The sequence below is a fragment of the Nicotiana tabacum genome, chromosome 12 (genome assembly GCF_000715075.1).
Source record: "Nicotiana tabacum cultivar K326 chromosome 12, ASM71507v2, whole genome shotgun sequence".
NCBI lineage: Eukaryota > Viridiplantae > Streptophyta > Magnoliopsida > Solanales > Solanaceae > Nicotiana > Nicotiana tabacum.
Genome location: NC_134091.1, coordinates 119,985,571 through 120,000,554, shown reverse-complemented (window position 1 = coordinate 120,000,554; position 14,984 = coordinate 119,985,571). Strand labels below are relative to the sequence as shown.

At 34.1% G+C, this 14,984-nt stretch overlaps 1 protein-coding gene across 2 annotated transcripts; it reads left to right on the top strand.

Moving 5' to 3' along the window:
* The first annotated feature begins 2,734 nt into the window (after positions 1-2,734).
* On the top strand, positions 2,735-10,616 carry LOC107830636 (putative late blight resistance protein homolog R1A-10). 2 transcript variants are annotated; one of them, XM_075226914.1, is made up of 3 exons: positions 2,735-3,686; positions 7,630-9,825; positions 9,966-10,223. In XM_075226914.1, the coding sequence occupies exons 1-2, from the start codon at positions 3,237-3,239 to the stop codon at positions 9,820-9,822; spliced, it is 2,643 nt and encodes an 880-aa protein (XP_075083015.1). In that variant the 5' UTR covers positions 2,735-3,236; the 3' UTR covers positions 9,823-9,825; positions 9,966-10,223. The 2 variants fall into 2 exon arrangements, with proteins under 2 accessions (XP_075083015.1, XP_016513750.1); XM_016658264.2 differs by lacking the exon at positions 9,966-10,223 and adding an exon at positions 10,252-10,616 and having other exon boundaries at positions 2,877-3,686.
* Positions 10,617-14,984: the final 4,368 nt, after the last annotated feature.

The following is a 14,984-nucleotide window of genomic DNA, read 5'->3' as shown; positions in this document are numbered from 1 at the left end:
CCGGCATCGGTGCTGGTAGGGTTCCGGCAGAAGATGACTATTGGGATTACTGCCGCAGAGAGAGGGAAAGACAGAGAGTTAGGGAGAGAGATAGTCTAAAGACAATATGATCACAAAAAGAAAAAAATAAGAACCAATTATTCTAAATCAAACAAGAACCTCCCCGAAACGAAACCAACCATCCCGTTAAGTCATAAAACCTCAAATACACATATGAAAAGCTTTAAAAGAGATAACAGGGCTCTAAGACACAAAACGATCGGTCGGGTCGTTGCAGTAGAAGATTAGCTTGAAATTCACATGCAGGAGAGCTAACACCGTGTGATCTAGCCTCGCACAAAAAACTATTTTGGCTTTTCACATTATACTAGTATTCTGAAGGGGGAGACCACATAAATTAAATGCAAAATGACCTCTTGGTCACTTAAACTTGCACTTGATTGCAAACCCGAGAAAGAAACTTACAACTTTCCAATTTGAACTCCTCAACTCATATATTTGTGAACTAATAAATAAATTTGACCATTGACTATGCTTATGTAGGAGCACATATGACATCGACAAAGTACATGCAGCCACAAAACTAGCGCGCGTGAGTACAATAATTTTGGATTAAATTTTTTCTAAAATCAGGAAAAAAAATTAAAATAAATGAAAAAGAAATAAAGGCCCCATCCCATCCCTGTCTTTTACCAGCACACCCTTTCCCCTTCTTCCTCGATCACTATCCGCCAGACCCCCAACCCCTTTCTAGCTACAAATAACTAGCTGGCTAATATTTGTAACAGTTGGCTAATATTAGTAATATTTTATGAATTGACCATTTTTTATAATAGACGACTTATAAATAGATATAGCTGGTAGTTCTCGTTAAAGAACTTATCTGGAATCTCTTCTCTCCTATTCCTCAACTAATGCAGACAAAATAGAGTTTAGCGAAAAAAGTTGAATTGCTATCCACTTGCAAATATCTTTAGGGAAAATACATAAGATGTACCATGTACTTGTGCGGAAAAATCAGTTTCACACTTAAATTTTACGGGCGTCCCATTACTAGGGGCGGATCTATATTGCAAGTTAGGGGTACCACGACACCCGCTCGCTTCGCTAAAATTTCTACCATGTACATAATATCTCTGTGAAAAAACGTATAAATAGATAGAATGGCACCCAAAAGTCACAAAGCGGAAGTGGGTGCCATTGGTTTAGCCTTCCCTTTGAAGGCTTTTCTTGGCCTCAAGAATGCAAGTTCGATTCCCTGTTGGAGCAGCTCCTTTGATTTTTCCTTATTTCTACTTATTAAGATTTCTTTTATTTTTAGTTGAACCCTAGGGCCTCATATCTTTTCCTTCTTTTTCGGTTCTTTCCCTCCCTTTATTACTTGTTAAGTCTCTCTTCTTCATTTTTTTTAACTTTCAGTCCTCATTTTGTTTCTATCATTATACCTTACTTTATAAATAGTTATTTTCTATAGTAATTTTAATTGATTTTAATTAGAATATAATTTCTTTATTTTTAATGAAACGATATTAATTTATATATTGGAATATAATTTGAGCAATGTCTTCTATTGGGTTTTAAAAAAAAATTAAATGGCTTGATTGATAGTCGTTTTGAGTTGAATATCATAGGTTGAATGTTGAAGGTTTTTCTTTGAAAATAATTATCATATAACTCAACAATTAAGATGAAAAAATAAACAAAGAACAATACAAGTAAATTAATCTAGTCAAACAAAGAATATAGTGTAGTTAAGGTACCCTTTAAGCAAATATTTATATTGGAGGCGCTCTTTCATGAAATGTTAATTTTTTTTTTGTATTTTTATTTAGAATGTGTTTAAATTAAGCATTAAAAATTTGAACTAAAATCGAATTTATTTGCTTTGTGAATGAAATGCCTATTCAAATTAACCAAAAACTAACCGAACCGACCTATTATTCCTAATATGTCTTTGTAGCTACTGACATATATACTGTATGCATAATATGGTGGCACCCGCAACCTTCGAATTCTGAATCCGCCTCTGCTCATTACCTTCCTATACTTGTCAGAAGAAATTTTAATACCTCCATATCAACCCAAAATCACTCTTGAATTGAGCAGTGAAATACACTAGCGTCACATATTTCCACGTCATAAAATTTTTAAAGATCTTTTTTTTTTTTTTAAACAAAAGTTCCTTACTTCATCTTTAACAAACCCACCCCCACGCTTTACCTCCTCCTAAAAGAAAAGGTATTTCTCTGAAAAAGAGAGATACAAATCTGCACAAATAATTGGATAAAATTAACACATCATACCTAATTCTAAGTTTGAAATATTTTGGGTTTAAGGATCAAAAGCAGAACATAAAAGTTGTAAAGTTCGATTGCAAACAAAGAAGCACAGGTAAGTTTTTGGCCGGAAAAAGTTTTCCTGCTATCTTTTCTTATCTCCACTTTCTTCGTCCATTAATCCAATCTTTTTATCTAAAAAAACCTCTCCATAACTAAAAATAAGATGGAGGACTTCATCGGCAATTTTTTTGGATCGGAGAGGATTTCAAGGTTCTTCACACAGCAACCTCGTCTCTCATATATCTTTTTTCTTCCAAAAAAGCCTCACTAGAATTTTTAAATTGGATGAAGACCTTGGTGTCATGGAACATGTAAAGTTAGTGGAAGTGAAGGTTATGATGGAGCCATGGTGACTGATGAGGAGGAGGGTAAGAAGAAAAGAAAAAAGAAAAAGTAAAGAGAGAGGAGGCCCACCAAGAATTAATTATGATAATTAGTTCCATAAAATCCAATAGAAAAATAACATGTGCATAATTTAATCCATTTTTGATATTTTTTCACGATTCACGCGCATTTAAGAATGAATAGTTATTTTTACTGCCGCATCAGCTTTTGAAAGAAATCAAATTCACTTTGTACAAGTATAAATCAGCTTTTGAAAGATATCAAATTCACTTTGTAGTACAAGTATAAAGAAGTAATGAGACGCCCGTAAAAATTGTGTGAAAGTTGTCATTAGAGAGTTGTTGAAATAGTGGTTGTGCAGGGAAAATAGGAATATAGAAAGACTTAGGTTAAAATAATTCAGAAAAAGAGAGTCAAGTAAACTAATGATATAATAATTTCTTCCGTACAGCATATTACAGCTATGGTAAGGTGAAAGATGTCATCTCTAATGAAGAGCTCAAGAAGCTATCATCTGTCTCCCTTTAACATTCTCTCTTAAAAAAGTTGCAGATGGCAGATACAGCGATAAATTTTCTGTTGGAGAAACTATTGCAGGTATTGAGTGAAGATGTTCGGCTGATAGCAGGTGTACAGGAAGAGTTTCAAGATCTGCTCGAACAAGTACAAATTCTAAATGCCTTCATAAATGATTTTTCAAAGTTGGTGAGGAAAAGTATTATGTGGAAAGAAATGGAAAAGGCCATTCTGACTACAGTATTTAGAACTGAGGATATCATTGACGAATTCTTGGTTGAGGCGAGGCTTAACCAAGAGAAAAATATTCTTAGAAAGGCCTTCCATTTTGCTCACAACACGGTTAGACACCGGGATCTTTCAATAAAGATCAAAGACATCATTGAAGAGATGAAGAAAATTCCCCGCGGAGACAAGCAAGCTCTTTCGCCCGCAGAAAATCTTCAACTTGAAATTGAATCTGTAAAAGGTTCCGAGGAGCCGAAGGTATTTTCCAAAAGCCAACAATTTGTTTTTTCTTTCTACTTTTTTCTATTTCATGGGGAAGGACATAGGAAAAGGGAAAATTGGAAATAGTGAGAACCAAATCTACACCTACTACTTTTTTTTGTTTTTAATTTTTTTTATCGATACTACTAAACTATAAATTTTGGCGGTAAACCAACAATCTTGAAACCTTCTCCAGTAGATATAAGCTTTCCTCTTTTCATGAGATTTATGGTAAGGAGCAGCATATATGCCAACATAGAGCCCGTTTGGTCAAGGTGCCAAAATCTGTTTATTACTTTTTTTCATGTACTTTTGAAACTTTTGAAAAAAAAAAGTTTATGTTTGGCAAATTCATTTAATAAGTACTTTTTGCAATATTTGGTAAACAAATTATGTTTGGTCAATCTCTCTAAAAAGTGTTTTTTGAGTGTCAAATTACAAAAAAAAATAGTACCAAGGTTTTATAATTCTTTTAAAGAAAAAAATGATCTTAAATATTTATCGTAAGATACTTTTATTATTTTTTATTTTATTTAATTAAAGTATAAAACATAAAGTAAACTAACATATTAAAGATTTAAATCAATTTTACGTATATAATTATACCAAAGCATATAATATTATCTAATATAATTACTTATTGTTACATGATGATTTGAATAATCAAAAAACATCATTAAGTATGAATTATAAGTCTATTCCACAAATTACTATATATTGATTAATCCACTATGAAATAATACGTAAAGTTACTCACACATCATAATATTTTTCAATAATTTCATCTCTACTTCTATCATACGACGCCTCCATATTAGTAGAATACTTGCCTTGCATTTCTAAAGGAATATCAGGAGGCTCATCTCCTTCCTCAATCTCTGCAGTAATGTCTTCATTAGCATAATAGATGAATTCCTTATCGGTACAAGAATGCCATCTGATGAAATTATGTATAGAAATGGTAGTTGTAACAAGATGATTCTGAGTGTCAAACTTGAAAGATGGCATTGAGCGTAAAATAGAAATAATTTTAAATATATAAAAATAAAATTTTTCGTAAAAAAAATAGTTAAGTATGTTTAATTCAAATTCAAAAAGAGTAACTAATTATTAACAACATATAATATATAATTTAATTTTTTTTAAATTTAAATTCAACAAGAAATTGATTATTACCTAACCTTACTAATTTTATCCTAAATTGCCAAGTAACCTATTGTGAGGTTGCCACTTGGCTTAATGTGGATGCTTTTTTTTTTCTTTTATTAATAATATATAGATAGTTTATGCGATGCAATTGTAAATTTATTACCTATTGTAGGTAATTTTCACAAATTAGATTTGATAATTATTTTAAAGATTCGGGAACTAATATCATATAACAGAAGAAATTATAAATAATTATTTATAGGAAGAGAATTGATAATCCAAAGAAGGATGTAGATAATTTGCTTTAGTGTGAAAAAGAAAAAGATAATTTGGAAAGTTACAAGACATTACACAAAGAAAAAATCAAAAACAAGAAAAGGCAATATAGAATTTAAAAAGTTACAATATGATTCATGTATACGATATCTTTAATTTTAAAAGAATGGTAAAAACTAAAAACAAAAATGAAAAGCTAAAACTTAAATTTGTAAGGGATAATTAAAAAAATATAAATTTATGGTGATGATAGTTTTGTCTTGAATAAATTAATTTTCAACTTCTGCTTCTTGGAAGAAGCTAGAATTTTCTGCTTCTTCCCAAATGCAGAAAAACTGCTTCTTCCCAAAAAGAAAAATTGCTTCTGCTGCTAGCTAAAAGTACTTCTCTTGCAACTTCATCTTCTCGAACAAGTTATTTAGATGAGCAACTTGAATCTTTTGAGAGCAACTTCTTGGGTAGTTGATATTGCCAAGATATAATACTTGATTTGCATGAATAGTATTAGTTGCAGGCGGCAGCAATAGGTCTCTTTATATAGGTAGGAGGGTGGTCAAAATTCGTCTCCAATTAGTGCTCTAAAACCTAGAATATTTCGGTTAAAGAAAGACTCTCCTAATTTCATTTGGTTTTCATAATTGTTTTTACCTCCTCAACTTTTTCCTTCCGTGCAAGTTATTCCTTATTTGTAAAAACCTTTTAGTATATGGATCCTTCAATAAATATCTTTCCTTGTTGTGCACTAACTGACTTCTTACAGAATCCATCTACACGTTTTTACACTTCACTCATCTAATCAATATTTCACTTTATCTTGTTACAAACCTGGTTCACTGACATCTACTTCACATAGGTGATCTCCATTTGTCAATCCTCAAAACACAACCATACTGTAACATGCTAAGCTCAACATGTGGACACCATATGGCATGCCTCTTCATGGCCTCAAACTCATTTACCCCCTCCCCCAATTTCTTCTACTACCAACACCTTCTATCCACTACCACCATCACCATTAAAACCACTATACTCAAATATTGATATATCATCTATTTAAGTGTTAGAAGTTTTTTGTAAGAGAACAAATTCTGAATATAACAACAGAAAGATACGTAAACTTAATGTAATATCAATTCTCCAGCGCATAAGAATGAGAAGAAATTAGTTTTCCGCCGTTCATAACATGTGAGTCATTAACATAGTTCATTTGTATTTAAAGGGTATCTTAACATATTGATTAGAAATGGTGAGAATATGAAGGAATTCATATATGTATATATATAAAATGAGAATGGAAATCGGTTTTCGGATAGATAATTGACTTGAAAATTTTGTAACCTTTAGTTACAAGCTTCATTAAGATTTTAAGCCATTATTATCATTTAAGAAACTAATAAGAATGCGAATCAGCTGTAAAAATCTTAAAGAACTATGCCAAAATGAAAGTTTAAGCATTCCTCTATGAAGTAGAATTGCAACTTGATCTATTCACATTTCCTTGCGCTAAAATCACTGGAAAAAGAAAGAGGAGAACCTACAACTTGGTTTGGCAGGAGAAATAGATGGGTAGTCGCAGCAGAGGGAGATGACTGAGTAGTAGTTTATGGTGATGGGGGTAGGAGGTGCTGGTGATAGAAGAAATGGAGGGGAGGGGGTAAATGGGTTTGAAGTAGTAGTGGCAAAATGGATTAAAAAAAAATAGTTATTCATCCATAGTATCCATTAAAAATGGATTAGATAATGAACTTTTTAAAAATGGGTTAAATATAGATAAAAATGATATTATCCACTTAAAAAATGGATAACAAATAGGTTTAACTTTTACATTTGTAAAGACTCATATTGGTTCTTTAAGTTTGGGAGACCAGGAATTCTTCCGAAAGTGATTATATTCAAGAAGCCATGAATAATATGGATATCTATATTATCCACCGGTTATCCCATTTTCTATTCGTATTAAATATGGGTCGCATCGGATAATTTATCCTTTTTTTGTATTACCCATTTTGAACTGCACATATCCGACACGTCTGTTTGCCACCCCTAGTTTGAAGTGATGAGGTGACATGTCATGTGGTCTCCACTTTATCAAAATGTTAGTGTCATATGAGATTGAGAATCCACCTAGGACAACCTTAACGAAGGAGCAGTATATCTTAGCCATTTGGGTAGTGCCAGGGGTATTTTTGTTTGAAAAGAACAACGGATGGTAAAAGTGATCCTTTTCACACAGTAGAGGGACACATTTGATCATTTTCGGTTTAATAAGAATAAAAGCATTTGCTCATCAAGTATGGAATAACTAGTATCTCCGTCTGAAAAAACACATTAAGTACTGTACTTTTGGATATATTTACTTTAGAAATTTATTTTACAAGACATATAAGCTGCTCAATTTGATATTAATCGGCATGTTTGAATAGAGGTTCATATGACAGTAGCATAAAGTTAAGACTTTTCTATTATATAATCAATACCTGATTTTTTTCTATGCAACCTGTTGCACTTTAAAAAGGATATTTCTTTGGAGGATGACGAAGTGGTCGGTTTTGATGAGGAAGCACAAAGACTGATCAAGCGACTTACTGAAGGATCCGAAGATCTGGATATTATTCCCATTGTGGGTATGCCGGGACTCGGCAAAACCACATTGGCAAGAAAAATTTATAATGATCCTCGAATTTCATATGAGTTTTTCAGCAAAATTTGGATTCATGTCGGCCAGCTATACAAGATAAAGGATGTCTTTCTTAGAATTCTCAATAGGTTCAGGAGAAACATTAAGGAATATCAAGATATGGATGCGAATGAATTAGCTAAGTTAATATGTTCATTTGTGGCTAAAGGAGGTAAATGTCTCATTGTCTTAGACGACGTGTGGGAATCAGAAGTTGTGGATTCTGTAATGAAAGTTTTTCCGAGAAACTGGGTTGGACACCGAATCATTATGACCACTCGCTTAGGATATGTTGCTACCTATGCCAATGAAAATCCTCATTATCTGAAATTTCTGAGTCAAAATGAAAGTTTTGAGTTGTTGAAAATGAATGTTTTTGGCAGGAGAAGTTGTCCCCATGAGTTACTAAGAGTTGGAGAAAGCATTGCAAAAAAATGTAGTGGATTACCACTTTCGATAGTGATGATTGCCGGTGCATTAAGAGCAAGAACGAATAAAGTTGATTGGGTACGAGTTGACAAAAATATGGGGGAATATCTTATTAATAAAGATGATGCTACAAGCTGCTTGAATATTATAAAGGTGAGTTATGATAGTCTACCCCAAGAGATGCAGTCATGCTTCTTGTACTGTGGTGTCTTTCCTCGAGGTTTTGATATCCCTATTTGGAAACTGATTCGCTTGTGGATTGCCGAGGGCTTAATAAAGTCCAAACCAGCATTCACCCTTGAAGAGACAGCACAGTATTATTTGAACGGCCTTGTCGACAGAAATTTAGTGATGGTGATGCAGAAGAAGTCCGATGGCAAAATAAAAACATGCCGTGTTCAGGACTTGTTGCACGAGTTCTGTAAAAAGGAGGCTAGTGAAAAATGGTTTTTCCAAGAAGTATGTCCAGCACTTGATCAGGCTATTATTTCTATACATGATCGAAGCATGTCTCGTCGATTGTGTGTTCAGCCCTCTGCTCTGCAGGATTTTCTCTCCACAAGACCATTCGTAGAGCATGTGAGATCTTTTTATTGTTTTTCCACAAGACAAACACAAATCGAGTTGCCTCCTAGTAACATCAGATCTATCTGCAGATCATTTCCATTGATTAGGGTCTTGGACATTGAGTCCTTAAAATTTTTATTCTCCAGGGATTTTTACCAACTATTTCACTTGAGGTATATTGCTATTTCAGGCGACTTCATGGCCCTTCCATCTGCCTTCGGTAAATTTTGGAATTTACAAACCCTTATATTAAGTACATCGGCTCCAATTCTTGAAATAAAAGCAGATATATGGAACATGTTAAGGTTAAGGCATATACACACCAATGTTCCTGCAAAATTGCCATCTCCATCTACCTCTACAGGTAAAGCTTCTAGCCTTCAAACTCTTTCTCAGGTTGCATCACAGTGTTGCAGGAAAAATGTCCTTGCAAAGGCTTGTCATCTAAAAAAATTAAGTGTTCGAGGGCCAATGAAGTCTTTTCTTGAAACTAACTGCGTCAATCTTGAAGAACTGAAGTTCCTGGAAGAACTGAAACTGTTGAATGATTTTCTTTACTCGGGTGAAGTGCTTCGCATTCCTGTAGCATTCTTTACATTTGTTCGCACATTGAAGAAGTTAACTTTGTCAAACACAAAGTTTGATTGGAGTGAGGCAAGTAGGTTAGGGCAGTTGGAATGCCTTGAGGTCCTAAAACTTAAACAAAATGCATTCACAGGAGAGTCCTGGAGGCCAGAGGTAGGAGGTTTTTTTGAACTCCGGGTTCTGTGGATTGAAATGGAAGACTTAAAACTTTGGGAGGCTTCAGAACTTCATTTCCCAAGACTTAGGCACCTTGTTCTTATATCTTGTGATAAACTCGAGGCTGTGCCATATGAGCTTGCTAGTATACACAGCTTTCAAGAGATGAGGCTGGAGAACACAATCAAAGCAGTCAAATCAGCAAGAGAAATACAACGCAAGAAGCTGGAAAGCATCAATTTCAAGCTCACCATATTCCCTCCTGATTCTGATGATTCGAAGGCTACACAGTGAAAGGTCAGTTTTTTTGTTCTTTAAACTGATTTTTATATCCATTGTAGTTTTCATGCAAGTTACACAACTACATCCAATCCCCTATTCTATTATTAACAATGGGAGCCTTGACATAATTGGTAAAGTTGCTGCCATGTGACCAGGAGGTCGCTGGTTCAAGCCTTGGAAATAGCCTTTTGCAGAAATGCAAGGTAAGGTTGCGTACAATAGACCCTTGTGGTCATGCCCTTCCCCGAACCTCGCGCATAGCGGGAGCTTAGTGCAGGGGCTGCCCTTTTATTCTATTATTAATATTAGATATTCCAATGAGGCTGCGTCTATTTCTATATGATATGTCTTTCATTTAGCTGAATATATATCCTTTAAGGCTGCTTCATCCGAGATTATTAATTTAGTGTTTTTCTTTTATTATTTTCGTCCTTTCTGCAGGGGAGATCCAGGAATTATGTTACCCTTAGATAATTAAGGAGTCACTGCATATCTTGTTTTCTGCAGTCTGTTGATGTGATTGACTTCATTCCAATAAAGAACCTGGTTTGTGTTTATTTTTTCAAGCATTGTGGAGTTTAAAATAGCTTCGGTTTTCTTATTGGTGTGCTTCCCAACCTCGTTACCTTCTTGAAGGTAGGGATAAGGTTTGCGTACATTTACCCTCCCCAGACTCCACTTGTGAGATTACACTGGGTTTTTTGTTGTTGTTGTTGTAGTATTGTGAAGTTTAAAATAGTCTATATGTGGTTACATTTCCTTTATTTTCTTTCTAGAGTTGTAATAAAACTGTGTTCATCTTTCCATTTCTGTTGTGTCTGTATTGCTTTACTTCTGTATTTACTTTCTCTGTTTAAAAAGCACGGATATAGTTGAAAGACATGTAATTGCACTTTTCCCTTTTTATGACATTAAAAAACATGTTTTTCCAACTAGATAATTGGGCTTCATCAAGACATATATATATATATTTCATACTTATGAACGTTTTTAATTTCATTCATATATAATGAACTTCTATGTTTCCTAGTTAATTTTTTCTTTGAACTCACCAATTGTCTCTGGTTCTTTGAGACAATATTAGTTGCTGATATTGAATAACAATGACAGTGCTGTTCCTTTGAAAATGAAGCCTCTATAGCTAGCTACTTTCACGAGTCAAAACTATTATTAACGCAAATGAGAAGGGTTACCCATTAGTCAATTGAACCATCTTAAAATATGTATAAGAAACCAGCAATAAATAATAATAAACAAATTTTATATTTGCATAGGGTTCTAAACTTGATTACACAAAGAAAAAGGGATTAAGAACTAGCATTCACCAACTCCTTTGTAGCTAAAGGAATTGTTTGCTGAGGCAGCAACCACAAAGTTGAAAGTCAATCAATTGGTCAACTTTGTCTCAATTACAAACTAGTCAGGATAGTTTATACGAATCCTCTACATTCATTCCATTATTCTAGTCATGGCTACTAAGTAAAATGTTCAAAGGATTCATTACGGAGGAAAGTAGAAATGCTATATGTTAGGATCGTAAACTCGGGTAGTGCGGAATTTAGCCAAACAACGGTATAATGACAATAATAAAGACAACGGAAGTTGATAACAACGGTAATTAAAGCAGATAAAGAAGACACCAATTTAACGTGGTTCGGTCAGTGTGACCTACATCCACAAGCAGAGGAGCAATTTCACTATAACAATATGAGTACAAAAGAGAGTACAAAATTAGAGTAAACACTCTAATTAATCCCAAATCTAAGACAATAACCTTACAAGATCACTCCAAAGAAAGGGATCACACAAGTGCTTTCCAACACTAACTCTCATACAAAACACTCTTAATAAAGGAGGAAAGGAAGAAACAAGAAATGAAGACTCAAGTCTTATTGGTGTGTCTAAAATGAACTAATGACCTTTCCTTTTATAGGCAAAAAAGTCTTGGCCTCTTAGGTGTAAAAGAAGAGATACAACTTGAATAAATGATGTCCACCACACAATGCAATATTTTTGGGTTCCAAAAAATATTGCCAACAAATTCTACACTCTCCAAAGATGCTTATGCTTATGTGAGATGGACTCCATTAACCAAAATATTGGCCATATTACAAATCTCCACCTTGACCTAATTTTGGATGATATAGTAAATTTGCTCCACCCTATCTGCAAAAGCACCAACGGGTATATGTCAAAATTTAATGTTATCAAAATCAGAAAAGTTGTCTGATACCGAAATTATAGTAGGGCCTATAACAGTGGATCCCAATAAAGTATACAACGAACCAGACCTGTGTGCTTTCATGATCACAAGAGCACCGTGAATAATTTTCAGAACTCCACCTTCACCAGTGAATTTAAACCCAAGGGATTCTAAAGTGCCCAAAGATATGAGATTTTTCTTCAACTCAGGAACATATCTAATATTGGTGAGAGTTCTCACCACACCATCGTGCATTCTGATCTGAATTGTACCTTTGCCAATAACGTTACAAGTAACATTGTTACCCAATTGGACAACTCCACCTGCAACTGAATCATATGTAGAAAATAAGTCCCTGCTAGGACACATATGATATGAACAACCGGGATTATTGTGACCTTTCTTATGACAATGTGACCTTTCAGTTTATAGCATTCAGAGATAATGTGACCTTTCTTATGACAATAGCAACACTCTAAATTATTGTATCTGGATATGGAGTCGGATTTGCCCCTAACAAATAAGCCAACTTCTGCTTGAGTTTCACTAGCTTCCCAGTAATATCATTATCTATCTGTTCTTTTGATTTTAAGATAGATTTAATATCCTTATTAGGGATGTTATCCTTTGCATAAAGCATAGTATCTCTTATATGCTTAAACGATGGGGGTAGAGAACAAAGCAGTAACACGGCTTGATCCTCATCTTTAATTTCAGTATCTATATTACTCAAATCCATAAGAATGGAATCAAAGGTGTCAAGATGAGAGAGAATAGAGGTACCTTCACCCATACAAATTGTATAAAGCTTCTACTTCAGGTAAAGTCTATTTTCCACCATCCTCTTCATATATAAGATTTTTAATTTTTTTCACATGCCTTTGGTTGTGGTTTCTACAAAAACTTCACGTAAAACCTCATTTGAGAGATTTAAAATGATACATGCTTTTGCCTTTTTGTCTATGAGGGCAAACTCCCTATCCGTCATTTTATCCGTTTTTTTCTTTTTTCTTTGCAACGCCAAATCTAAACCATCCTGAATTAGGATAGCCTCCATCTTCAATTGCCACATTCCGAAATTTGCACTTCGATCAAATTTCTCAACATAAGTCTTTGTTAAAGTCATATTGGCTACTGAAACAAACCCGGTTAGATCCGGCTCTGATACTAATTTGTTAGGATCGTGAATCCGGGTAGTGCAGAATTTAGCCAAACAATAGTATAATAAAAATAACAAAGACAACGGAAGTTGATAACAACGGTAATTAAAGAAGATAAAGAAGAAACCCATTTAACGTGGTTCGGTCAGTGTGACCTACGTCCACAAGCAGAGAGGAGCAATTTCACTATAACAACAAGAGTATAAAAGAGAGTACAGAATTAGAGTAAACACTCTAATTAATCCCAAATACCCTAAGAGAATAACCTCACAAGATCACTCCAAAGAAAGGGTTCAGACAAGTGCTTCCCAACCCTGACTCTCATACAAAACGCTCTTAATAAAGGAGGAAAGGAAGAAACAAGAAATGAAGACTCAAGTCTTATTGGTGTGTCTAAAATGAACTAATGACCTTCCCTTTTATAGGCAAAAAAGTCTTGGCCTCTTAGGTGTAAAAGAAGAGATATAACTTGTATCAATTATGTCCACCACACAATGCAATATATTTGGGTTCCAAAGAATATTGCCAACAAAGTCTACACTTTGCAAAGATGCTTATGCTTATGTGAGATGGACTCCATTAGCCAAAATATTGGCCATATTACAAATCTCCACCTTGGCCTAATTTTGGATGATATAGTAAATTTGCTCTACCATCTCCGCAAAAGCCCCAATGGGCATATGTCAAAATTTAATATTATCAAAATCAGAGAAGTTGCCTTATACCGAAACTGTAGTAGGGCCTATAACAGTGGATCTTAATAAAGTATACAACGAACCAAATCTGTGTGCTTTCATGATCACAAGAGCACCGTGAATAATTTTCAGAACTCCACCTTTACCAGTGAATTTGAACCCAAGGGATTCTAAAGTGCCCAAAGATATGAGATTTTTCTTCAACTTAGGAACATATCTAACATCGGTGAGAGTTCTCACCACACCATCGTGCATTCTGATCCGAATTGTACCTTTGCCAATAACGTTACAAGTAACATTGTTACCCAATTGGACAACTCCACCTGGAACTAAATCATATGTAGAAAATAAGTCCCTGCTAGGATACATATGATATAAACAACCGGAATCTAAAATCCACTCATTGTCTGATCTGAAACTAGTTTCAGTTGCTAAAAATATAGTTCCCTCAATCTTATTAGTTGCTACACTAGTTTCGGCGGTGTCAATATTTTTGTGCTCATTTTTTCTTTCTTTATGCTTTTCTTTATTTTTCAGTTTATAGCATTCAAAGATAATGTGACATTTCTTATGACAATAGCAACACTCTAAATTATTGTATCTGGATATGGAGTCGGATTTGCCCCTAACAAATAAGCCAACTTCCGCTTGAGTTTCACTAGCTTCCCAGTAATATCATTATCTATCTGTTCTTTTGATTTTAAGATAGATTTAATATCCTTATTAGGGATATTATCCTTTGCATAAAATATAGTATCTCTTATATGCTTAAAATATGGGGGTAGAGAACAAAGCAGTAACACTGCTTGATCCTCATTTTTAATTTCAGTATCTATATTACTCAAATCCATAAGAATGGAATCAAAGGTGTCAAGATGAGAGAGAATAGAGGTACCTTCACCCATACGAATTGTATAAAACTTTTACTTCAGGTAAAGTCTATTTTCCACCGTCTTCTTCATATATAAGGTTTTTAATTTTTTTCACATGCTTTTGGCTGTGGTTTCTACAAAAACTTCACGTAAAACCTCATTTGAGAGATTTAAAATGATACATGCTTTTGCCTTTTTGTCTATGACGGCAAACTCCTCATCCGTCATTTTATCCATTTTCTTC

Coding starts and splice junctions, on each gene's coding strand:
- LOC107830636 (XM_016658264.2), top strand. CDS start 3,237: ATGGCAGATACAGCGATAAATTTTCTGTTGGAGAAACTATTGCAGGTA. Junction 3,687..7,629: donor AAGGTTCCGAGGAGCCGAAG/GTATTTTCCAAA, acceptor CACTTTAAAAAG/GATATTTCTTTGGAGGATGA.